The 27,599-nt window shown below is 41.1% G+C and overlaps 1 protein-coding gene across 1 annotated transcript; it reads left to right on the top strand.

Moving 5' to 3' along the window:
- On the top strand, positions 1-27,518 carry dhx36 (DEAH (Asp-Glu-Ala-His) box polypeptide 36). The gene is made up of 26 exons (XM_084351689.1): positions 1-602; positions 1,302-1,459; positions 1,577-1,687; positions 1,828-2,053; positions 2,762-2,800; positions 2,956-3,126; positions 3,234-3,313; positions 7,141-7,215; positions 8,765-8,931; positions 9,039-9,120; positions 9,222-9,362; positions 11,164-11,269; positions 16,148-16,235; positions 17,706-17,761; positions 17,877-17,941; positions 18,512-18,655; positions 19,064-19,181; positions 20,176-20,274; positions 21,821-21,994; positions 22,130-22,216; positions 22,307-22,390; positions 22,541-22,640; positions 23,974-24,064; positions 25,324-25,444; positions 26,720-26,872; positions 26,953-27,518. The coding sequence occupies exons 1-26, from the start codon at positions 327-329 to the stop codon at positions 27,175-27,177; spliced, it is 3,237 nt and encodes a 1,078-aa protein (XP_084207815.1). The 5' UTR covers positions 1-326; the 3' UTR covers positions 27,178-27,518.
- Positions 27,519-27,599: the final 81 nt, after the last annotated feature.

The raw sequence follows: 27,599 nt of genomic DNA on the forward strand, positions 1-27,599 counted from the left end.
TGCCGGATGGAATGGACAGATTCACACAAACTGCTGCATTTTGACAGCAGCGTCTGCTTAATGTTGTATAATGAGCTAATTATTGCACCGACATTTAAGGTGTACATGTAGCTATCAATTAATGAACGGTCAGTAGCTACGTGGGTGTAGCTTCATATTTTTAACGTCAGTCTCTGGTCCACAAATCCATCCAACAGCTAGCTGAGCAACATTAGCGTTAGCGAGTAGCTAACGTTAACGGTTGAAGACAACGTTTTTACCGGTTAACAGTTATCTTGACAACGGTTTAGCAGTTGGTGCTACTACCGCTTGTTCCCGACGGCGGTATGAGTTATGGATATGGCGGTGGAGGAGGTGGGAGAAGAGGCAGAAGAGGAGGTAGAGGCTACAGAGATGGAAGCAGGGAGCGATGGGACAGAGGAGGTGGAGGAGGCGGAGGAGGGTCGAGGGGACACTGCTCCGACTTTGACCAGGATAGAGGAGGAGGAGGAGGTGGAGGTGGACAACGGGACCGTCCTCCTCCACACCTGAAGGGCCGCGAGATTGGTCTGTGGTACGCAAGATATGGAGCCGTGAGGAGGAAACAGGCTGACCGGAGATCGGTATGGACTGTGTTTGGTTGTTCTTGTACTGTACATTGTCGCTTGCACAGTGTCAGTGTATTAGAAACAGAGATCAGGACCTTCAACACAGATGTGAGAGACGTATAAGTAAATAGTTAGTACTTCTGAACTGAAGTGTCAACTGTAAAGTGTGGGGCACAGGCTGATTTAACGCATGCTGATCTGTGGGCAAAATCTTGCAAACATGAGCGAGGCCACCAAGATCTTGAAACACTGGGAAGACAATGACCTACTAGAGGTAAACCTTACCCGCATGTTAGTTTTTGATTCATTGAACTAGCCTATCTCCACAATAACACCATTGGAAAACCTACAGTTGTTTATTTCCTTTACTGGGTTTTGTATTGGCATCTTCAGTTTGAGGGTAGCAGAACTGGTTTCGATCCTCAAAGCGAATAAACGCCATTTATATAGCACAGATGTGCTAAAAGAGCAAGTCATCACCCAGCTGTTACTAAAATGAAAAAATGAACACGCATATTTAACATATCAGAAGCATTTCCTGTTACTGTTATATGGATTTCATAGTTTCAGAGGGATATGAGTGGGATTTGTCAGTGGGAAAACATTTGTAGTACGAAGTACAACATTTGGAAAGATTTATTCAAACCAAGCCATGGTTTCACATCTGGTTCGGCTAAATGCAAGGACCTTTCCCCTTTCCTTGTCTGTGTGCAGCGGGCCGTGGTCCAGATGGACGAGGCCAGAGAGCAGCACATCACCAAGCTGCTTAACTCAGTCCAGAGTGAACAGCCTGGTCCAGCGAGAGACGGCTGGGATACAAGAGCCTCTACGTCTGGCAACCGGCGGGAAGCTGCAAATAGCAGTGGTCACTGGTAAGAACAGTAGGAGTTTCTAGCTTACAATAATCCAAATGGGAAAGCTAGACAAAATCTTAAGTGTCTGGAGTGTAAGTACTCTAATTTACATGTTTATGACCTTTTTGTGTGCAGTTTCTTTGATGGGGATGAGCCAGAAGAGGAGAAAATAAAGATCGAGATCAAAAATGAGGAAGAGGAGGAAGAAAATAGTGCGGGCCAGAAAGCAGCTCACAAATCACAACGGTAACTTGAGAAACAAAATAAGAGTTTAAGAGTTTAATATTTTGATGGTGCTTCATGCCACAGTCACAACTCAACCAATATTGTCTGGTGATCTACTTTGTATATTGTGGATTTTTACATGCTTAAATGTTTTTGTTTAGTTATTTCACTCAGGCAGTCGTTAAAGATGAGGCTCCAGATCAGTGGGATGAAGAAGAGCAGCAGCAGCAGGAGCAGCAGCAGGAGGAGGACAAAGAGGAACTTAGAAAGAAAGACAAGGATCTGGAGTTTTTATTTCAGGAAGTACGCAGAGACAGTTCACTGGACGAGCGCTTACAGAGAGATCTGCAGAGCAAGAAATCAGATCCAAAGTACAAAGAGATGCTAGTGAGTATAATGATTAGTTCTGTGTATACAACAGCAAAAGTTAAGATAGGCCCTGTAGCCTTGCCTGCATTTATCTCACAATTAATTATGTTGAATTAATGATTTTATCATCTGCCTATACAGTGTCCACTGTGACAAACTTTTATGGCAAATTTGATGTCTAACCTGTTTGATATTTTTTTAGATTATATAACAAAGTCGCATGATGATTTCTGTCTGCAAATTAAGTCACTAAAGCAATGAACAGTGGAGTATAATTTACACGACAACAAAAGGATAATTGGTGATGATGCAGAGCGTCTGTGTCTCAGTAATGAATAACACATGCCAGTTGGTTTGTAAGAATCTGTTGCTGTGTTGGCTTCTCTGAGATTTACAGGTCAACAGATGTTTATGTTTACAGCTTTAGTCAGTCTAGTACAAGACCCTAACACAGACTAAACCTGAGCCATATGGTGAACTAACATCTCTGTAATCACAGAGATATTATCACAATATTCCTTTTATATATAGTGTTAAATATTTTAACCATTAATTTACAGAGCAGATGACTCACAGCATCACAGTATTGTAATGTCATATTATTCCACTCAGTGAATGGAGAGGAATTACTGAATTATTGCCAAACCGCTACACGGAATCTGTTTTTTTGTTCAGTTCAAGTTGTAAAGATAGATCATTTGCTTTTTGCTCATTTTTTGTCCTCAGAAATTCAGGGAAAAGCTACCATCCTACGGGAAAAAAGAGGTATGTTTTTGATTTCATGCACTCTTAAAGCTTCACGAATCACACCATTTCTGCCAAATCAGACTTTTTCCCTTTTCAAATTTGAAATCTTATTACCCTCCTTCTGATCTCATAATTTCACTTTCTCTCACCTGCTTCCATCTCTTCGTCCTCAGGAGCTGGTGGAGCTGATCAACTCGAACCGTGTCTTGGTGGTGAGTGGCGAAACAGGGTGTGGGAAGACCACTCAAGTCACCCAATTCATCCTAGATGACTACATCAATCGAGGCGTCGGCTCAATGTGTCGCGTGGTCTGCACGCAGCCTCGTCGCATCAGTGCCATCTCAGTAAGTACTCTATTGGATTGTATGTCGCTGTCAGTAATGTACATTTGATGAGTATTTTTCTCACAATGCTAATTGTAATATTTTTGTTTGTGTGTCCTTCTACACAGGTAGCAGAGCGTGTAGCAGCAGAGAGGGCAGAGAGTGTAGGGAATGGAAATTCTTGTGGTTATCAAATCCGCCTGCAGAGGTAAGGAAGTCTCTTCAGACATATGTTGTATAAAATGTAAGCACATTGTTGCTAAAATAGCTATTGGTTTAGTAATTAGGGAACCAAAAGAAATGGCCAGTGATGAGTTTCTAGAAGGATATCACCAGTTTACTATGGTCCCAGATCAGTGATTGGATGTGCCAAAATGTCAGCCAGTAAAGAAAGATACAACAAAACGTGTTTTGACCCACAGAATAACGATTCAGAGTCGGTGCTCGCCTCCAGTCGCTAATGTTGCAGACCACAAACCAGGCCAGAAATATTGGTGTAGTCAAGAGTCGAGAGTAAAGGACTTGTGTCTCAGGAGGATTTAGAAAAACATGTCCGTGTATTTATCTTCAGTAGGCTCGACTGCTGTAATGCTGTCTTTACAGGTGTCTCTAAAAAGTCGATCAGACAGCTGCAGCTGAGTCAGAGCACTGCTGCTAGAGTCCTGAGGGAGAGAATCACAACATTGATTTTAAAATACGACTGCTGGTTTATGAAGCACTGAACGGTTTAGAGGAGAAAATACAATTTCTGATCTGCTGCCCTGTTATGAACCGTACAGACATCTCAGATAGTCATGGGCCGGTCTGCTCACTGTCCCCAGAGTCAAAACTAAACCTAAAAACCTGAGATGAGCTCCAACTCTCAGATCTTTGCATCAGGACTTTATTTTTTTAAGTTCAAAGTGGGAGCATTTATTCATATCTTCCACTGCACTGCAACTGCACATCCATTTATGTGTGTCTTTTTATTGCCTTTCACTTTAAATTGCCTTGGTGTAGAAAAGTGCAGGTACATTTGCCATGTCTTGTTCTTGCCTAAGAAATTGTTTGGCATTGCTGATTGGCCTTTTATTTTGTTTTTGAAGGAATTTATTGCAGCACAAAGCCTGTTTCTGTTCCTTCCCTGGTGCTGTTTTTCTTAGAATTCTGTCTGGTTGTTTACTTTAGAAAAGCCTGCTGTTAGCTTTCCTGCAAGGTTGAAGAATAAAATGAAGCCAACAGCCTTTGTGCGTTTGACTAAAGCTTTCCTTGGTGCAGTTATCTTTACTGAGGATCATGTTTGATTCACAATCTTTCGAAAGAAGCAGATGTACCTCTAAATGTGATTTCTTTTTGGGTATTTATGCACATGAGATTTTACATGAACTGCATTTGCTTGATCCATGTATCACAAATGTGTTTCTTGATGTATGGGCTGAATTAAGATGGCTAATGGAAATACATGGGATGGATGAAGACTACAGGTGTCAAGTTTTTTTGAGGGGCAGAAGATATGAGAATTGCTAGATGGGAAAGGTACTTGAGCGGCATGAGACTGTGCAGCAATCTAAAGTGAATTACATACAATAGAGTATGGCGTAGGAGAGAGGATTAGATGGGTGCAGTAAGAGGGGAGGAAAGAGGCAACTCAGGTGTGATATGAAGGGAGACTGATAAAGGGAATGAGAAGTGAACAGATGGAGAAAAAATTATTACTGAATGTTAAAGAATGGGACATAAAAGAGGTGCCAGACTGTGAATTTAAGACCATTTTTAAATCATTTTATGCTTTTTTTCCCTTTAGTTTTATGAAGTTACCGTTGCTGTGATTCATAGCTCTCCTTAAAACAATGAAGAAAGAAGAAAAACAATAAAGTAGTGCTTTGTAACAAAGACCTTGAATAAGTTGACGGTTTAGAAAGGCATCTTTTTAAGCTTGCTGCTTTGCTGTCACTGCCCACTGAGAGAGCCCACAGGTGTCTCTCAGTGGGTATACGCAGAAGAAATTTGTTCTCTAAAATTTGTCTAACTTCTGTTGATTCACCAGCACCCCCACATAGCAAGTAATATAAAAAAGTACACTCTTCTTGTCTTAACTTTTCTTATGCCTCTCAGTTGGTCGTCCGCTTCTTTGAAAACTGAATACAAATTGGCCAAAACACATTTAATCTTTTTCTTTAGAAACTTCAGTTCCATCTGCAGGGAGGCAATGTAGTAGTCCTCATGACTCAGTCTCTGCAGACAGCCGCTGTATAAATAAATGTCCCATAAAGTAAGAAGCTGCCTAGGGTTAATAAAGTAAATGTGTTTCCTAATCTTTCTCCGCTATGAGATTTCAAAACAGCCATAGAGGGTAGAGAAGTTGTGTTTGTGTGTTTTGGGATGCTTGGAGAACATCACCTTTATACATGACAATAGCCCATTTGTTAGCTTCTCTGCTCTGGTAGAACTTTAATGTTTATGTAGTTTTACTAATCACTGAGTAAACTCATCTTTTAGGAGGTAACACAGCCAAAGATTCTCAGCCACAATCTAGATATTTATCTCATTATTCACTTGAAAATAAAAAGGTGACTGGACCTTCTCAGTATGTGCACAGTTGCAGTACCAAACAGACAAAGCATTAAGCTGTTCCAGGACCCTGAAAGTTCAATGCTTTCTGTTTTTTTTGCTTTTGATTTAATTGAAAAGATGTTTAAAATATGCACCAGTAACTGCTTGGTGCATTAAGGTTGGTGGTGCTTTATTACCGGACCTTGAGGTTGTGTGTGGAAGAGGGTCCCTGAATAAATTGTAATGTGAAGTTTGTGCTTACATGTAGCGTTTTACTAAACTAATTTGTGATTTAATCAAATAAATACACAGCAAACCTGTCTCCAGGTAGTATTGCAGTATAGAAAAAACTATACATATTGCACAGAGAGTGAGGACTGGGAGGTTCATAGAGGTCCAGAAGCACCTATTAGCCCTGAGGTTAATCTAGCCATGGCACCTGGCTCCCAGCAAGCTTCTCCTTCAGTAGTTTCTTTTCACTTCATAATGAACATGCTTGCTGTTTTAGTATCTATATATTGGAGCCAAAGCTGATGCCGACATATTGATATTTGGGAGGAAACATTCCAGTATCAATATATAGGCCAATATACACACATTTTTTGCAGTGATCCCTGAGATGTAGTTATCAAACACTGGACATTTTACAGTTTAACAATAAACGTTTCTGTCTAAAATGATATCAGTGCACTGAAACAGTTTGATTAGGATTTGAATTAGATCAGTTGAAAGAAAATTAAATGCCAACTATTCTGATAATGGATACATTTTTTTAAGCAAAATTTTAAATATTACGATTTGCACCTTTTTTGTCGTTTGGCAGTAGGTGAAGAGTCTTTGGATTTTGGACTTACAGCCCTAGTAAGGTTTTATCAGTCCCACTGTTTGTTTTTTTTGTTTCACTGCTTTGGTTGTGTCATTATTTACATTGGTGTGTTGATGGTTTGATGTGTTTTTATTCTCCTGTTGTTCGTCTTATTTCTCCTGAAATATCACAATTATTAAATATCACACTTGCATGAGTGAGGCATTAAAGCTTTTGTTGCGGCAGTTTCAACTTTGTTTGGGATCATAATAAATGAGAAGTCATTCCATAGTTGCTATCAATGGAGAAACCTTTCATCATTGACTATTGCTTATGTTAAGTCTGGTATAAAGATAATTAACACAAGTGGCTATTACAACCAGTTACATTAGTTATTAAATAGCCTTTTCTGTAACAACAACTTTTTATAGCAACATCGATCTCAGCTTTATGTGCACTTCTGTGTCCACGCTGAGCATCGATATATAGTGGCTTTGCATGATCTTTGAACAACCAACTGAAGAAAGAGAAATGTAGTCTTATAACAGCTGCATACACAAATGTAGGAAGATTAACAGAGAAACCCAGGATTCATTCTGGCAACCTTTGTCCTCACTGGACACTGTGCTGGTCTTAATCTGTGTCATTTGGGAAATGTAAAGTCTTTTTTTCTTTCCTCTCCTCCTCCCGTTTCTCAGCCGGTTACCACGGAGACAAGGTTCGGTCCTGTACTGTACAACAGGCATTATTCTTCAGTGGCTTCGCTCAGACCCGTGAGTACTCCACCACCTACATTTGTCCCTGCTTCCTCATCCTCATCATCATCACATCCTCTACCAGCTTTTCTTTTCTTCTCGACTTTTTGTCTGTGTCTCTGTTCCAGTTGTCCTTTCACCATTCTGTGTCACTCTGTTTTATCCCCAATGATTTGTGGTAGACTGTACTGTCTGTGGTAGAAGCATTAGTATGGGTCCCCACTCTCACAGGCAGAGAAATGAAGACACACACATGCACACACACACGCACGCAGGGCTTTTGTTGACTCATCCCTGCCTGCTCATCCTTGCATTCTGAGCATCTTCAGAGGAAACACAGAGACTTAGTGAGGGTGCCAGCACTTCTTGTTGTCTTGCTTCATGCTTCCTTCACAATTGGCACGACTCTTGTTAGAGTCATTTCAGGACTACAGCAGTTTGATAAAGTGCTGCAACTTTTTTAGGATTCAGGTAAATTCACACAGCAGCTGGCTCACAAGCTGGCAGTCTGCGTGGACCTCAGCTGTGTTTACCCCTGTCAGTCATGGTGTGACTATTTGATTCAAGCCATCACTTTAGTGACGCATTAACCTTTTCAGATGCTTCTGACTCGTCATTACGGACTACTGCTGTACTGATAAGCACAGAGTGCAACCCTTATCCCTAAAAGGTGGGAAATGTCAATGTAAATAAAAACAGAATGCAATCATTTGCAAATTAACTTTGTTTACCAACAACAGTTTTGTGTTCCTGAGCCTGTGTAGTAATATCCATGATACAATCGTGTGTTTCACGATGCCCTGTCCTTGCTTGTGACTAACTCAGCTTTCCCAGGATGCCTCTTTCATAACTGATTATAACCAACACATGCCAATGAACCTGTTTACCTGTGAAATGTTGAGCATTTCACAACTTTCCCAGTCTTTTGTTGCCCCTAAATGTATTGTATTTGTACTGTTCTCAATTAAGAATATGTCCAAAGGATTAGCAAATGATCACTTTCTGTTATATCTATGTTTTACAGTTATACACATTGTCCCAACTTTTTGGAATCTGTGTTAATCTGTGTTTATGAATAAGACAATATGTTTTACTGGACCAGCTTGATATGTAAAATTAAGATTAGATGACATCTTTTAAAATGTGGGGGATAAAGTTTTTTTATTGATTGATTTATTTTGATACAGGCGATTACAAATAAACACATGACTAAATGACACAAAAGGACAAGTAGACAATTGGACACAAAAAATTAAGAATAATATATTTTTTTTTTTTAAATAAAAATAAAATACAGTAAAATTTAATTATATGAACTGCTGATTGGATTCAGCGATTTATTATATATATATTTTTTCCCATTTATTAACAAAGAAAGCAAAAATTTTAAAAAATATGCATCAAAGTGTCATGGTTCAACAATTATGCAGCAAAGTATGAAAAGAAAAACACTTTGATAAACAAAACTAAAAATATGATCTTTATTGCCATACTTCAAGTGAGGACATACAGCCGCACATGTAAACCATTAAAACCCTGTTTTTTGTTTGTTTTTGTTGCATGTCAGATTATTGTCCAGTGTCAGCCACTTGGTGTTGGACGAGATCCACGAGAGAAACCTGCAGTCTGACGTTTTGCTCATCATCGTGAAGGACCTGCTCAGCATCCGCGACGACCTCAAGGTCATCCTCATGAGTGCCACGCTCAACGCAGAGAAATTTTCCAGATATTTTGGTATGCAACCCGCCAAATCACACACTCAACCTCGTTCCACAATAATCTTGCAATTTAATTGGTTTCTTCTTCTTATCTACCCCTTTCCCTGTGTCACACTCCCTTAGGCAACTGTCCAATGATCCACATCCCTGGTTTGACATTCCCAGTGGAAGAGTTCCTACTTGAGGACATTGTGGAAATGACCAGGTAAAACACATGCACAGACACAAATACAAAAAATACAAATGGTACCACTACATCCCTTTTTATTAGGGTCTTATGTAAACTGGTTGGTGTGTGTTTGCCAGGCATCGACCCAAGAATAAGGACCGTCGCCCCGCATGGAAGAGAAACTTTTGGCACGGACGCAACGCCAGATCCGAGAAGGAGGAGAAAGAGACTGAATACAAGGAGAGCTGGCCTTGTTATGCTCGCACGCTGCAGGGCAGGTGAGTTAGTGAGAACAGAAGGGTAGATAAATTGGCAGAGCAGCTGCCAGGTTGATAGATGTGTTGCTCAGGTGGGAGGATTTGGCTGTGTGACATTCACAGTTTAGAATAAATAACTCACTTCTCTTTGTGAATTTGAACCTCAAGTTGACACTCGAGTGTGTAAAAGCCGAATACAGAGCCGGCTGAGTGCTTTCGGAAAACTTGACCCCAAGAGAGATTTGTCAAGTTAACGCTGATTTATACATCTGCAAGTGTTGAAGCTTCGCCATATGTGGCTGCCGTCTCTCCTAAAGTATGAAAAACGGAAATGTTGTAGCTTATTTGCTTCTCTTCAAAAATAGAACTGCTTTTAGATAAAGTGGCCTATATAAACACTGCAACTGCCACTTTGCACTTTTCCTTCCGGCAACTGCCTCAACATTTCACTTAAGATTTCGTCCTCTTCTCAATAACAGTCAGAAAACATTCGTCTTCATTTTTCACAGCTGTTTGCTGTAAGAGAATGTCAACATAAACTCTGTAGAAAGTGTATTCAAGTGTCTGACCACAAACAGCGCCATGATCATGTTATGACAGCGCTGCAACGGTCGATGGGCAGAGAGCTCCAGGCAGAATTATAGATCATTCCTACACTGCACCTACACTGCCTTCCTACACTCTATGCAAGTACAGTAAGTCCTTGATGCCCAAGTGTATTTCAGGCTCAAGTGGCAAATGTAAGGCTAGGGGCTATTTAGCACTCCATGGCTTTATGAAGATTGAAACAGGGTTTTCTGCCTGTGATCATTCCTTCTGTTCATACTGACGTTTTAACATCAGCCTCAGTTAAACAATTAAAATGGGTATCTTCCAAAGTGACAGTACTTAGTGACAAATGCATTCTTTGTGTTTCCTTCCTTACTGAGCTGCAGTAGAGGCATAGTAGCAAAAAGAGGGAATTTTGAATAAAAAGACTGTAGGCCGGGGGGCTGTATGCACTGTCATTTGTCTAACTTGGACATGTGAAGCCTCATATTAGCTCCAGATTCATTTTTGAATACATTTTTGCACAGATTTTTTCCCCCATCACTGACATTAAAAGCCTATTATGAAAGATCTTCATGGCCTCTGTGAACAGAAGGAATGATTACAGCAAGCCAAAGCTGTTTCATGTTCACATGGGCACCTGAGCATTGTTAATGGGACACTTAAAAAAATATTAACCTATCCTTTAAACTATAGGTTTTTGCTGTCCGTGCTAGGTGCAATGCATTTTGATATTGGTGCTGCATGTTTTGCTATCTTTCCATTTATTTGAAAACATACTAAAATATGCTATGAAAAAGAAATAGTCATTCTGACAGAATTCTGATAGTTTGATACGCTCAACCCAGCATGTAACCAAATAGAAAACATTTTGTGCTCAACACTGGCTGGGTATTATTACACCTGAAAAATTACACCAGCTTAAGGTTCAAACCAAAATAAATCCACAGAAAACCCCGATTTATGTTTTGTGTTGAATCCTGGCTGAATAGCAGAATGTCTTTTTTGTCACTCTTTGGAATAAGTTCCCAATTGTTTTGGTGAACAACTCCAGGGCCATAAAAATACCTGTGTTGTTTAACACCACACAGACATCGACAAGGAGCCATTCTCAAAACTCTAATGAGCTGATTAATGACCTTTCACTTTCACATCAACGGCACTGCTTCCATATTTGCAAACTTTCATGTATCTGACCAAGTAATTTGCAAAGGTTCAAACCCAGCATATACCCAGAATATTTATGTATTCTTCTGTGTCCCATGTTTTACAGATACTCTGACAGCACCATTGAAGCACTGGAGATGTTGGACAACGATGACAAGATTGACCTGGAGCTGATCCTGGCACTGATTCGCCATATTGTGCTCAATGACGAGGTGGGTTCAGCTTCGTGTGTCTGGTGTCAGGGCAGCTGTCTGCAAGTGGCAACAATTTTTGGTGTCTCAAATTAGATTTCTAATCCTCGGCCATGAAATTACCCGCACCCACAAACATTAGTGACTCAGGAAGCTTTGCGGTGTTTAAAACCAGCCTTAAGATTTGGCTAAATATCAGCCCAAAAGTATCACCACCAATGACTCTATTTATTGTTATCTCACACCAATGCATTTGTATGTTTAACGCTGTTTTTATATAGTGTGTTTTTTGTTCTGTGTTTTTTTTCTACCTGCCCGGAGACAACAGATGTAAGTTAGCTGCTTGATGTTGATGAAGGTTCTCAGTCATCCAGGTCTTGGTTATTATAAGTGCTGTACTGTAGGCAACTGGACGTGTTTCAGTATCTTGAAGACGTTTCACCTCTCATCCAAGAGGCTTCTTCAGTTCTAACTAACTGGAGGAGAGTTGCAGGCTTTTAAACTCGGTGTGGGAGTGTCCTTACAGAGTCGTTAAGGACACGTGTGAGCTCTGAGTTTCATAGTCATTAGGGCCACTTGTGGGTGAGCCCCAGACAGCTGAACAACCATTCACACCTGAGCTCACCTAGCCCTAGCAACCCACATGAAGGCCAGTTAAGTCAACAACCCGCAAGTGGCCCTAATGACTATGAAACTCAGAGCTCACGCGTGTCCTTAACGACTCTGTAAGGACACTCCCACACCGAGTTTAAAAGCCTGCAAATTCCTCTCCAGTTAGTTAGAACTGAAGAAGCCTCCTGGATGAGAAGTGAAATGTCTTCAAGAAACTGAAATTAGTCCAGTTGCCTACGATACAACATTTAGAATCAGCTGCTTGCTAACTCTTCTGCAGATACTTTTAATAATGTGAGCTGTCCCTGCAGAAATAAACAATAAAATAAAAAATGAATGGGATTCCAGGGAACCTGTTCTATGAGCCGGAGTAGTCCAAAGGCCCTTAGTGCTTGTTTGACTAAAACTTTTCTTGCATACTTTAAGATTTACGTCGTTGGACTTTTATATCTCCCGATAGAGCAGTGGTCCACGTGGAAGATGGTTTCAGATCAGATAAAGTTGATAGTTGACACAGACGTAGAAACTTAAAAAAGGAGAGGAGTGTTGTAGACTCTTAGGTAGAGCAGATGGAAGGAACAGGAGGGCTATCTTCCAAACGCAGAGCAATATATTAGATCAGAGGAAATAACACAGATCCTGGCAGCTGATCTGTGCTAATGAGTGATCGAACAGATGCTCTCCCAACACGCGTCTATTTCCTTTTTTCTCATTCCAGTTCTTGTTACATTTCCTCGCTTATATTTCCTTTGTTTCAGTGCTCAGTTTCGGTGATATAAAATATAATGTCCACTAAGTGAGATCAAGCTTCTCTTTTCTGTGAATGTTTTACTTTTTCAGTAAATCCAGTGACACATAACTGAACTGTTCCCATATCAGGAGATATTAGTGTGGTTTAATGACAGCAGAGCAAATATGTTGCAATGTAGTCACTATTTCAGTAACTTCACCATTCAAATATATATTTGCAGCATGTTTTTTGTGTTTTTCCATCAGTTTCTTTTCACAGAGTCACGTAGACCAATGCCAGCATGTGTGAAACAGAGCTGCACAGTGGAAAAGAATATCACAATCAATACTGTTCAGTGTAGCCTATTGTCACTATTAAAAGGAGAAAAATGGAGGGTGAAGACAACCTGAGAAAAACAGTGCTAGAACTGAAGGTAGAAGAAAAAGGGACTCACCCACTTCTCCAAGTAAAGTGGAACTATTTCCCATTTTTCTTAGTTTGTGGCCGTTTGTAAAAAACATTTACGAGAGAGGAACTGAAGAAAGAGACAGGCCCAGAATGAGGAGTGACTAACGCAGATAGACAGAATAATTATCCCTTCCCTCGTGAAGCCGTATCTCTATCAGTCACGGCCACCCTGAGCCAGTCGACCAGCTGATTCGGCGTGGCATTGTCAAACGGCCGAGAGGGGAACTTGCTGATTCGCCGTGACGGCGTTCTGAACTGAGGATACAGACCGTCTGCCAGGCCTTCGACTGTGATGATTGGTTAATTATGTCGCAGGGGTCTGTGATTAGACACCTAGGGGGTTGACATGCAGGCATTAATGAACGCCTGCTGGGTGCAACTCTGTGTGTGTGTATGTGTGTGTGTGTGTGTGTGTGTGTGTGCGCGCGCGCGCGCACACGCATACGTGGGTGGCTTGGTGTGTGCGCCTACTAAATAGTAGGCCAACACTAGAGAGCTCAGTGTGCTGGTAGATGATTTGTAGTTTGAATTAATCAGAGCCTTTTTCTACACCTCATGTGTGTGAACATGTGTGTTAGACAGGTTGTAAGTAGGCACATTGCCTCTTTCACACACACACACACACACAAACACATATGCAGAGATATTAACACACACATACAGTCCCATGTGGGTGCCGGTGGTTAGGTACTGGTAATAATAATTAGCTTTAATTAAAAGGCAGGGGTGCTCAGAGCCCAGAAGCTACTTCTTATGTCTGTTCTTTATCTCCCTTCCTTCTCAGGAAATGAATAGCTTGCAGTCCTTTTTAGTTTATACTAGCTTAATATTATCCTGAGAATATTTTTGTACATACGTCTTTGATGTGGTGAAATAGCATTTTCCAGAAACGTTTCCCCATTGATCATAGCATACAGTAAAAGTTGGATTTTGTTCAGGTTTCTGAAGTTTAGAGCTTCTTAAATCCCTTCTTCTTTCTTTGATATCTAAGCTGAATTATCTCTGACCATTTCAGCATGGTGCGTAATGCTGCTCTGGTCTGCTTTGCACAATCTGATCTGCAGGCGTATGTTGTTAATTGCAGCCTTCATATTTGTGTCAAGGATTAGTCACACACTTCTTAACACCTTTGAAGTCATCCTGTTTCTTTTGTCTCTAACTCTTGACTATGTGAGTATTTAAACATTACAGAGCTGGGTGTCAATCCTCACTACTTTCTGAGTACTGACTGAAATGTGTTTGCAGTAGTGGGTGTTGAGCAACTGCCAAATTTGGCATCAAAATCCTTTGATCAGATATTCTGTCGCTAAATCAGTAGACAAGAAAACATAGCTGTTTTTGACAGTATTTTATTTTTTGGAAAGTTATTGAATGGCAATTTATGTTAAGACAACACACATTGAACACTGATACACTGAGCAGTTTGGCATTTTATCAAAGTAAAAAAACAATCTGTACCTTTGTATTGGTAACCTATGATGGAGTATTAGGGCCATGTTAGGTTGAAATAAAAATAAAATACAGGGCCAGTGGAGGGATGAAATATTCATAGGTAAAAGTTGTAAATATACAAGAAAAAAACAACAAATGTATGTAAGAAAAACAACTTGAACCTTCTCTGAGATTATGAAGTTATAAACATGCATGGTTACATGCAGTTTCCTTTGGATATATAACACATAATCTGGGTTAAAGTCGTGAATCACAAGTCATATGTCCTTATTGCTAAATCAAATTGCAACGTACATACTGTATATATATATCTTAGTTACACCCCACATAAAAATAAAAATCAAAAAGAAGACAGCACCTCAAAAAACACAATCAAAAGAGTTTTTCTTGCCAATTGATCTCCCCCGGCTTTTATATTAAATTATTTATTTAGTTATTTAATCATTTATTTATCCCTACAATGGTCCTGATAGGCCATTGACGTAAAAGTGAAAACCTTCAAATAGTACCCAACCCTAAATAATTAACATGTGTAAATCTGTTGTGTATGAGTGTTGTCCTCCCCTCCTCTTTGTAAGCGTCTTCCTACCTAAATTCAAGAAACTAGCTCATTCGACTCTTTCAAAATTAAAGTCAAAACACATCTTCTTGCTTGAGCCCTCAGCTTCACTTAGTCTGCCCTAAATAATTCAGACATCCAACTTGTACACAGTCTGTGTGTGTAATGGGCATGGTTAGGTAGCCTACTTTGCATGTTACACCGTCTTTTTTGTATAAATATGTGTCTCTCTTCTGTACGTTGTATATTTTGCCAATGCTGCTGCTAGTTTTTGTCTTTTCTGTTTATGCCTGTTTTGATAATGTTGCTGCTTGCTGTTTTTATTCTACCAAAGCCCTTTGAGGCATCATTTGTGATATTGTGCTGTAATAAACATGACTGACTTGACTGCAAGCATCTGTTGTTCCCAGTAAATCTTTTAAATATTCTGTCTTACAATCTAGTGAAATTCGCTGTTTGACTCTCTGTGTCTTGTTCTTTGCTGCTACAGTAAGAGAGTCGCTCCTCATTAATCATTAAAGGCTTCTTTATCTTATTTTAGCATTATGTGATATTGTTTGTACGGCTGAGTGGCTGACACCTCCTTGTACTGTACGTTAAGTGGTCACCCATTCACAATCGCTGTCAGACGGCTCATTTGCCCTCACTGGAATACCTCCAGCTCCATTAGTCACCATCACCTGTTATCCTGCTGATGTTTTTTCAGCTTGCACTCGTGTGTCTCTATATTTTCCAGGTGACTAATTGGTTTTGTTTTTCGCTTGCTTTGTGAAAATCGAGACTTTCTCTGTGTTAATGTGCAGCGGAGGCTGTCCTTTAGGGGTGAGCTGTTGTTGTCATAATGATGTTGGCAGGCAGTGTCGGGGCCTATTGTGTGGCTGGATGTGGAGGTTGGAAGCTCGGGGCAAGTCGTCTCTGTCTGGCTTGGCTCGGCTCCTCTGAGGACACAGGCACCCCGTCCACTTGGCTCAGTTGTTGCTGAGACTCAGCCTAATGGCTGTTTATCTCCCTTGGCAGTTTGTTTTGTGTGTTTGTGTCTCTCAGCTGCTAAGTGTTGTGTCATGTCTTTGTCTGACAGGAAGGAGCAATCTTGGTCTTCCTGCCTGGCTGGGACAACATCAGCACTCTCAATGACCTGCTCATGGCTCAGCAGATGTTCCGATCAGGTAAACACACTTGCCAGTAACATGCAGCTTGATATGCTGTAGAATAAATCATTAAAAAAACATGTTTTTTTGCCAGCAAAAATACGACGTGATGTGAAATGTCTCATCTGTCATCCATATTGTTTCTGTACTGTGAAAACAGAGCCAGAAAACACTCACATGTTGTAAAACAAGGCAGCACTGATCAAATATGAATGACAATCCTGTTCATTGTGTATTTATTGCCTGAAATGTTTCCAACAGCATATTTTAGTTTATTGTTTAGCTGTGACAAGACAGTGTTTGTTCTGGGCTGGCCCGACTTGCTGTTTCCTTTTTAAAAACGGACTCTGGGCCAAAAATAAAACCAGCACCCTACAACTTGCAGTACATCACCGATGTATTGGTCCGGTGCAGCATTCTGGTTGTTGGTGGTTTTCGACCTTTCGAGCAAAAGGCAATACCACAGCTGTTTTTCTCTGTTTGCTCTCATCATGTACCACCACTTTCAAAAATGTGTATGCCTTTCTTCTGCATAGACTGCCCAGTTTTATCCAAATGCCATCTTTCCAGTGGTGAAATACTTCTTAAATCGAAAAACAGTACAGGAGCAACCGGAGACAAAGTTGTGGAATAATCCAAAGACACCTGTTTGGAACATTCCACAGGTGAACAGGTTCATTGGTAGCAGGTGATAGTGTAGGTGATAGTAGGTTCACCACTTTGTGAAATACATGATGGTACAGAGGAGACGAGGAGCTCAGGAACAGTTTGTACAACCGTTGTCGGTAAACACAGTTTGTTTACAAATGATCACGTTCTGATTTTATTCATGTTTTACACAGCGTCACAACTTTTTTGTAATCAGGGCTGTAGTTGATGTGAACTGAAAAGGTCTGATGGACATCATCACGTTTTAGATAACTGTGATGGACAATTTCACCAGTGTGGGACATTTTAAAGACGAGTAAATACTTAAAAAAGCTACAATTAATTACTAAATATTTTATGGGCCTAGAACTTTGATGTGAACACTTAGAAACCCTCAGTGCACCAACGCTGAGAGTTGACTGAAAGTACAGTCATCTTTTATTTAGAAATGAATCAAAATGAACAATACTTCCATATTCATAGATTCTGGGTTTTTCCAGACGCTTCAGTGGAAAATCATATCAAACTGAAATGATTATTCTAGCAGAGTGTTTTTATAAAGCCATAAAACATGACTGGCGGGGATCTTTCAATCTGTCGGATTTCCTAAAACTGAACTGTTCTTCTAGTGTTAATGAAATACTATGTCAGAGCGAAGTCGGTATTCCTACATATAACAAAATAACAAGATGAATAATACATTAAGTAAATAAATTCGCAGGGATATTTAAAGTAATAGTTTTAGACATAATTGCGCAGCCTCGAGCGCTCGCAGTAGTCTCTTGTGTTTGCAAATGGTGCTTTGTTTGAGTTTCTCTTTTGTGTCCTGTTGTGTTTCAGACCGGTTCGTTATCATCCCTTTGCACTCCCTCATGCCTACCGTTAATCAGACGCAGGTCAGCATTCTTCTGTTCCTCTCTTTGTCCGTCCCTCTGGCTGTGTCTGTCTGTCTTTATTCCCTTTCCAATATCAGAAAAGACCAATCTAATCTTTCCCTCTCACTCATCTCAGGTGTTCAAAAGGCCTCCTCCTGGAGTTAGAAAGATTGTGATTGCTACCAATATAGCAGAGACCAGGTATTTGTATGCGTGTGTACTTGTTTGTGTTGTCCAGCCTTTGTAGTTTTACTCCCTTTGAAAATGTGTTGTTGGTTGTTACTTTCTAGTGAGAGTGTAAAAAAAGAAAAAAGAAAAATCTCTCTCTATCGAGTGTTTTTGTGCATAAGTGTAGTGCAGCCGGTCCCCGTCATTAATACAAACAGCGGATTTGAGGCCCATTAGCATACATTTCTAGGATTGATCGTGAACACTGTCACATTGGCTCCGATGGAACAGACTGAGACTCTGACAGGCAATTTGTTAATGCATCTCACACACACTAACCGAGCAAATTAAGAAGCTGCCAGCACTCCCCTCACATCACTCCACTAAATATAGACTCCAAACCTACTGAAGGGCTACATTTTATTTTTACTTCTGAATGATTGCGTGTGTGTGAGTCTTAGCCAGGCGTTCTTGACAGACTGCTTTGAAGTGTTTTTTTTTTTTTTCCTTTTTGATTTGGTCTTTATTCAAGCCCCTTTTTTTCATATCTTTCCCTCTTTTCTCTGTCTGCCTCTTTTTTTCTCTCTCCTCTCTTCCTCACAGCATCACCATCGATGACGTCATTTATGTGATAGACGGAGGCAAGATTAAGGAGACCAACTTCGACACCACCAACAACATCAGCACTATGACGGCAGAGTGGGTTAGCCTGGCCAACGCCAAACAAAGAAAAGGACGTGCCGGCAGGTGTGTGTGTCGTTGTGTGTGTTTGTCTGCACGCTAGGGTATTTCTTGATATTTTTGATAATGAGGGCAGGCTGTATGTTGGCGCCTCTGGGTATGTGATGCTAATCTGGGAGGATTATTTTTTCCTTCTACTCGCCATCTCATCTTTCTGTCAGTCTTCTCCTTCTTCTCCTTCCTGCCTTCCCATCTGTTAACACTGAGAAAGGCAAAGTGCAGCAACTCCCATGTTGTCTCCAGTCTGTGACCTCAAGCTCTGACATCAAAGTGGAGCAGGGCCCAATTAGCAGGAGCCGCTTACTGAGTGCAGTTTCATCCCATCGATTTTAGATTAAGCACCTGTCACAGCACTGATGAAACACATAACCCTTTTTTTTTTTGCTTCCTCTCTCCTTCTGTGCATATGTCTAGAGTGTGTCCAGGGAAGTGCTATCATCTGTACAACGGTCTCAGGGCCAGCCTGCTGGATGCCTATCAATTACCGGAAATCATGAGGACGCCGCTGGAGGAGCTGTGCCTGCAGATCAAGGTTGTGTGTGTGCAGATAGAGAGGGAGACAGACTGACGGAGAGAGACAAATAGATGTTTGGTTGGGAGTTGAGATGAGGACGAGATTGCTGTGAATGAGTTCTGTGAGTGCAGGAGGAGGGGAGGATCAGGACAGTGCTTCTGTTTTAGGTCTTTGGAGTTCAGTTACAGCTTCTCCTGCCTAATGAGAAAGATGAACACTGAGGGCTGACTCATGCCCCCGTGCTCTCCAGCTCCTGTTCTCTCTTTCAGCCGAACATCATAATCGCTTCTCTTTTGAGCGTTGTACTATCTCTTCTTTGCTTGCTTACTATTTTTTTCCCACCTCTTTTTTTTTTTTACGTTCTCTTTATAAATCCTCAAACTCCACTCAGACATATTTCAACCAATGCTAATGGAACATTAAGCCAAAGTTCACTCTGATCTAGTGTTTGTGGTGATTGTTCACACCGGTGGCTTTACTGGATATGCTTTTGAGTGTGTCTTCCACGGGTTCAGCTGGATCTAGTTGAGTATGTGTGTGTAATGTGGTTTTTGTGAAGCTAGTGGGTGAGAGGCGGACTAATGCATCAGCCTGTCCTTAAAGTGAGAGAAACACTGTCAACATGCTAGCCCTCAGCACACTCTGCTAATGCACAAACACTCCAACACCAGCCTATTAGTCAGACATAGAAATGCTTCCTTACTTTGTCACAGAGAGATGTTTGGTACATTTAGAAATCTCTTTTTGATGTGGAGGTGAATACACATTTAGGGAATGTGGATATTCTTAGTCTCATCTTTTATCATCACATTAATTCTGTGCTAAGCCCAGCCACTTAGAGAAGAATGTTAATGTGGTTAACTCTGCACGGTGTTCTGTTGTCACAGACAGCTTGTAAACAGCAATTTGAGTAAACAAGAAGAGGGTTTGCCCACAATTCAGTATTTGTCACAAATGACAAGAGATAGTTTTGCTGATAAATGTGTGATGTAATGTGATGTGTGCTGCCTAGATATTGAAGCTCGGGTCTATAGCTCGATTCCTGGAGAAAGCCTTGGACCCTCCCACTGAAAAGGCCGTCAACCTGGCAATCAAGAACCTGACAGACCTGGTAAGAAAGAGTAAAGAGCATTTTAATGATATGTTAAAAAGAAACCAGGAGCAACAGTTCACTTTAGGGTAAGGGTTATTGTTAGCTCTATAAAATGTCAGAAAATGGTAAGAAATGCTCATTGCAATTTGTTAAAATGAAAAAGAATGTTTTCAGGGAGCTCGTTCATACAATCGAACCTCAAAATGATCCATTCACATAAGAAGAAAAACGGTAAATAGTCACTGCTCAGAAGCTGGAATTTTGCATTGTTGGTATCTTTGGCTGAAAGATGACTGTTGACTGAATGATTATCAAAATAGTTGAATATTCATTTTCTGCCTATCAACCAATTATTTAATCGACTCATTGTTTCAGCTTTAAAGCTGCAATATGTAAGAACTGACCACCTGTTAAAGGTAACTCCAAAAAGTAGGAGGCAGCACCATAGTAACCGCTAACTGCTGCTAATTATAGCTGCCATTAGCTAGTTAGCTCAGTTAGCCATGCAGCTACCAGTCCAGACTGGGATCTTAGAGTGGTTATATATGACAGGATGGGCCATGACTAGCTGGTTAGCATGCTTACTTCAGTAGTTATCTCAGCAACACAATACGAAGACGTCTTTCACATAAAATTTTGAAGTATTAAGAACATGAACAATGTTTCATGCTAACAAGGCTAAGACAGTGAAAATCATTGGTGGAAACCGTGTTCTACCAGACAGTAATAATAACTCACCTAAAAACTAAATCAAACTTTATTAATGTGGCAACGTGATTAAAGGCATGACCGACCTAATAGTTCTTGAAAAACCTTGTCTGTATTAACCGGTTGCCATGTATATAAAGACATTCAATTTACACTTTAATGAAGCCAGGAGCCTTGAAATCTGTGGAAATATGTTCCCTTTCATGTGAATATATCAATTATAATATATTTATAACATTCTTTCATATACAACACAGAATAAAAGTGCAAGAAAGAGCAAGAAAAGAAAAAATAACAGTGGGCATTATATCCGGCTCCAACCCTCTCCACCCTCTTTAACAGAAAAAGGCAAAAGTCAATAAATATTTAAACACATAGCAATGTTACAGGAAAACTGGTTTTGCTGACGGGGAGGTACAGAGACAGGGGTCAGTTTAGGAAAGCCTTGTAAAATGGAACATAAAAGCACAGGTCCAACATGTTGTAAGTGCTGGTCCCAAACTTTATAGAAATTGTCCACTGAGGAGTGAAGCATGTATTAGGATTTATTTATTTGGCATACACTCCATTATAAGACTGTGCCACTTTCTGCTGGAACAACTTAATCCAACTCTTGATCCAAAACAGCAAAGATATTTTTCCTTGCCACAGAAGTCAATAGAATGAATAATGTTTTGTATTTTTAATACGACCATCTGGTAAACAAAGAAGGAGGCATATGGAGTCTAACTCTATTGGAACACTCAAAAAAAAAAACCCCACACAGTTCATTTACAGTACTATTATGTGGCTATTTAAAAAAAAACAGCCTATTTTGAGCTCAGATGATTAAGTTTGTGTGCATGTTGTGTGTTAGAACGCCCTGGACCGTTCAGAGAACCTGACAGCTCTGGGTTTCCACCTGGCCCGTCTCCCCGTGGAGCCTCACATCGGGAAACTCATCCTGTTCGGGGCTCTGTTGGGCTGCCTCGACCCCGTGCTCACCATCGCCGCTTCACTCAGCTTCAAAGACCCTTTCTTCATACCCCTGGTAGGGCACTCGGTTCACTGACATGAAAGCTTACGTCTGCAGCGACACATGCACACTTCAACATGTTGCTGCACTCTATCTTCACTGCAAAGTCTTTCTTAAAGAAATGTTCGTAAAAACATGCGTCTCTTTCAGGGTAAAGAGAAGATGGCAGACATGAGGAGAAAGGTCCTGTCCAAAAACTCCAAGAGTGACCACCTCACTATTGTCAATGCCTTCCAGGTACAACACCCCACATCCGTTGGTTTTCTTTCATCTCTGTCTGCTGTATGAATTGATCCTGGCTTAATTTATCTTCCATTGATTGGCTAGGGTTGGGAGGAAGCGAAGCAGCGTGGTGCCAGGTATGAGAGGGAGTACTGCTGGGACAACTTCCTGTCTGCCAATACGCTCCAGGTGAGACGGGCTGATTGTGAGCGCTGTGCCGAGCTCTTCACTGAAGTGCTTTGAAAATAAAGTCACGGGTCCTCAGTGATTAAGTTTTCAGGTCCGGGCAGATAAGGACACGCAGCCAGTTTAGAAGTAATTCGTTCTTTTATCATTCAGATGCTGCACAACATGAAGGGCCAGTTTGCTGAGCATCTAATGAACACAGGCTTCGTCAGCAGCAAGGACCCCAAAGACCCCAATTCTAACATCAACTCAGGTAAGTAAGAAGAGTGTTTGGGCTGCGATGAAGCTGTCAGAAAATGTTCAGTAATGTCAGTAATGTTTAATATATTGATGTTATTGTCATAACCAGTGAATGACTAATGGTCTAATGATTATTTTGAGACTATGGTTTTGCTCTTTTTATAACTGAGGGGGATGTAAACCATCTGACACACCATTGTTTTCAGTGAAATGAGACAAAAATATTTTTTTTAAATGAAAGACTAAAACTGTACCCCCTCAAAACAAGTCAGACTAAAATATACCTTAATATAAGACTATCCGATGAAGACACAGTGGTGTCGATGTGTTGGCTCGTCTGCACCATTGAAGGCTGCAAATTTATCAGTGTGTGCTCCAGTCCCCCTCCTTTCTTTGAAAGTTTGCTGTCCGCGTGGAGAATCCTGTTTTTGATAAGATTATCCCAATTAGTTGTAAATATAGTGCTTGAAATGAGATGTTTTTGTACTGACACACTCGTGCTTAAAATAAGTCCTCTAGCCTTAAAGTGGAACTTTTTTCCTCAGACGTCTCTTGTATCCAGTTAAAAATAACTCAAAGACAAAATTGGTTATCAGGGCGAGGGAAGTGACATTTACTTGAATTAAGTAATTAAGGAACTTCCTTTGAAAGCACTAAATAATCTATTAACAAGAGCAACTTGATTTTAATCTAAATTTAAGATTCTTTCACTTGGCCCTTTCAAGATAAAATAGATCTGGATATAACATTGTTAAACTAGAGACTACAAAACTCCTAAAGATTTTTGCTTTATACCATTAATGTCATCCTCTTCAATTCATGACACATCACTCCCTTAATACAAATACTTGTGTCTGAATGCAGTGTACTATTTTTTCTGATGTATGAGTTGGGCAATGACTTTTGACTTCAAGGTTTTCCAATAAAAACAGATTTATCTTCTTGAATCAAGTCTTTTTCTTGAAACAAGATGATCCATCTTTTACAAAAAGCACAGCAGCTTAAAAACCGTGACATATCAAAAAAGCTTATTTCGTCCATGAAAACAAAATGAAAAATGAAAATCAAACCAGATGTTTTTAAAACTTTCATTTAACAAGATATTCAAGACGTACCGTCTAAACAAACCTGTTTTCTCACTGACTCATTGGTTACTTGTTAGGTGACTGTGTCTTGTGTTAATCTTAATGAGGTATTTTGACGATACATTAGACAAAGATACTGTCAGATTTTGAGTCGTTGCAGTTTAAAGGCTTAAAAGCAGGCTGTGGAGCGGTAGTAGAAGATTTTATGTGATATGTAAATGTGCAAGTGCTCATTTGTTCCTTCCTCACTTTCTTCCCCAGACAACGAGAAGTTAATCAAGGCTGTGATTGTAGCCGGTCTGTACCCAAAGGTGGCCATGATCAGACCATCTCACAGCAAAAAGAGGCCGGGGTGAGTGTGCCTATCAGAGAGGGAGATGAACAGAGACGTGCAGCACAAGATGGAGAAGCACACAATCATTCTTATTGATCCTAAAACAGAAAAAATGGCCTTCATGCTGCAATACCTTGTCAGTCCTCTTAGGTAAGAGTTCTCTAAGGGTCCAGGGACAATTACCTGAGGCTGTGCACGGACTGTGTTAGGAAAATCGTCAAAAACAGAGGTGCTTTTGCAGCTGAGGATCAATGCAGTCATCATAAAGCCGCCCTCGGGCAGCTGTCATAGGCAGCGGCTGTGACTTGCGTGCAAAAGACAGACGCACACTCTCACAGCAGGGCTGTCACTTTTGTTTGTCTGTCTCACTGACAGCTTTAGACCCAGTCGCACAGTGGAACTGCCGTGGTCATTTCCCCTGCATAGGTAATTCTTTACAGCTTTGATGGTGAGCCAGTTGTAAGTTTTCACATGTCTGCACTACAGCTCCACAGTATTTATTGAAAGCATCGCTCCATGAAGCAGTTTTTGTTTGTTTTGCTGCGAAATTGGACTGTTGTCTGGTACAAGCAGCTTGTTCCCGCAGTCGAGCAGTCGGTTTTGTCTGGCTGATGTGCAGGAGTTTGGAACACGGTGTTACTTTCATGTTCAGAGAGGGTTTGCCAACTGCATCAGAAGATCTCTTTGGTACCCTACGTGCCAAAATGGCAGGAAGTATTCTTTATGCATGGATTAACAAGCCAAGAGCACCTGATGGGTTTTTCCCAGAACTACTTTATGATTCATTTTAATAAAATTTATTCAGGTGATGATAAATTATCAGACTACCTGGGCAATAGCTGGTGCACAAGTAGTGGGTAGATGTGAAAATTGTATAATTTTGACCACAATAATATCTCTGAACAGCTTTGAAGCGTACTAAAGAGTTCACACTCATGATGGACATTTCCAAAAAAGTATTTTTTTCTGCTTTCCAAAGCAGTTGGGAAACTTTATCCATGCCTTTGTGTCCTCCCGCTCAGACTACTGTTGTGCTCTTTGTTCCTTCTTCAGCCAAAATGCCATTACCAGATTACTATTAGTCCAAAACTCTGAAGCAGCACTTACTCACTTTCACCTCAGTTTTGATGTCACTTCACCAACTTCCCATAAAATTCAGGATTCTGTTCAAGATCCGTCTCCTTATCTATTTGATTGTTTTTGATTATAATGTTTGTGCGGCATTTATCTCTTGACCTAAAATCTTACTAACTTCACTGACTATTTATCTTTCTCAGGGCAAATGTGTACACCCAGGCGGATGGAAAGGTGAACATCCACCCAAAGTCGGTCAACGCTGAAGAGAACGAGTTCAACTACGCGTGGCTCATCTACCACCTCAAGATGAGAACGAGCAGCGTGAGTAGGAATGACGTCGTTTGATTGCGTGTTTGTTGTATACGAGTGGAGAGAGAGAGAGACCAGTGGTTAAAGGTTGGCCGTGGTGCCACGCCAGCTTTACACTGAATGAATATTTGATTAAAACACTGCCTTTCAACTCCCTCTCAAAGGCTCTTGTGCTTCAAAGCTTCCAGACACAATGTAAGAGGTGGTGGTGGTTGGGGAGGGGGGTGCAAAACGGTCAATGCGGCTCCGTGACTGCCGCCCTCTCTCTCTCCTCTCCCTCTTTCTACCTTTTTTTCTTTCTCTCCCATTTCCTCTCCCTCCCTTCCATCTGTCTTTGTTCTTTCCGTGCTGTCTCTTTGCGAACGTTACCATCCTGCAGAAAAACACCTTTCATGTTCTCTCTGATTGCCGCCTGTGCCATTGTCTCTCACTTTGCTGCCTTCGTCGTTATGAAGAAAAGTGCATTGCTGGATTTCTCCGTCATTATTCCCACCATTAAATGTTTTTTTTTCTTTGCAGCGCTTAAGTGGTTTTGCGCACGGTGCTGTGCAGCTTTGTCCGTGATATAGAAAGGTATTCTGAGAACGTGAGATCGTCAAGGTCATTTGTTTACTGAGAGAGAGAGAGACGAAAGGAGAAGTCCAGGGACGGAGAAAGAAAAGAAAAAAAAAGAAAGTGAGGGATGACGTTAAACTTTATCTCTTCTGACGCACTTGCCCCTGGTGGTCCATTACATTACATATTCATGGGGCAAAACCAGTCGTCCCTGCTGTCTCCTTGCTTTTTTTATTTCTCTTGTCTCCTTCCCGCTTCCTCCACCTTTCTCTACCGAACACTTGCGTCTGTTACCTTCGAAGCTGAAACACCTTTTGTTGGCCGCAGTCTGCTGCTTATGTAGTCTCGGTGGCTTTTGACCTCAGACGTAGGCAGTTTATGTGAGCATGTGCATACAGTCTTTCTCGCTATTTCTCATTTTGGATATTAGTAGGCAAGCTACTTTACATAAGCAGCTGTCAGTGTAGCAATGGGAGGAAAATGGATGGTAAACAGTGTGACACATTTAGGAGATTCACAGTCAGGGCATGATGACATTTCTCCTCACACTACAGGCACTGAAACACATTTCAAACTCTCCTCACTAATGGGACACTTTCAGCCCACACCACAGAGTAACTGTCGGGCGCGGTGTGTCATAATGATGCCGCTCCCTGTCACCGAGCGCGTTAGGGTGTTAGTTGTAATCCTCCCGTCGGCCTGCGTTATCGACATCTCTCCGTGTGTCCTCAGATCTTCCTGTACGACTGCACCGAGGTGTCCCCGTTCTCGCTGCTGTTCTTCGGAGGAGACATCACAATCCAGAAAGACGGGGACCAGGAGACTGTCGCCGTCGACCAGTGGATCGTCTTCAGATCCCCGGCTCGCATCGCTCACCTTGTCAAGGTAAGCGAAGGACACATCGACAGTACTCCAGTCAAGGCAGGTAATTTTGCTGACCTCCCTTTCTTGTCTTTTTTCGACAGAGTTTAAAGAAAGAGCTGGACTCTCTGCTGGAGGAGAAGATTCGCAACCCCGCTCCGGTGGACTGGCAAAACCGTCAGTCCAAAGACTGCGCGGTCATCACAGCCATCGTAGACCTCATCACCACCCAGGAGAAGCCTGCAGGCGGCAATCGGGGCTATGACCGAGCGTGGGCTTCGAAAGGACAACACATTCATTTCGATGACGACGATGATGACGATGATTAGAAGAGGCCATGTGTTCGGCCTGGGAAATGACTTGAGTGCATCCTTGGACACAGAGGTTAGTTAGGATTATTTATGACAAGCAGCTGGCCTCCTTCATGATGCTTCTTGGTGGAAATCTTAGTGCTCCCTGGGTGCAAACCCCAGAGCACTGGAAAAAGTTACGCACTTGAATGACTCCCTTCATTATAATTTTTTGCGGTCATTATTTTGCAAGGACCAATCCATGTTCAAAAACAACGAGTAGCTGTTTTGTTTGTTTAGTTTGTACATTTCTGGTCGTGCTTGTTTTTGAGAAATGTCACCTAATGAACTGCGCAATAAAGAAAGGATGAATCACCAAACGCCTTGCTTCATCTGCCTTGCTGAGGCTGAGATTTTAAATGCTACTGGATGAATAAAAGTAAAATTTTCTTTAGCAGTGG

Source organism: Pagrus pagrus (assembly GCF_965226575.1).
Source record: "Pagrus pagrus genome assembly, chromosome: 4".
Taxonomy (NCBI): Eukaryota; Metazoa; Chordata; class Actinopteri; order Spariformes; family Sparidae; genus Pagrus; species Pagrus pagrus.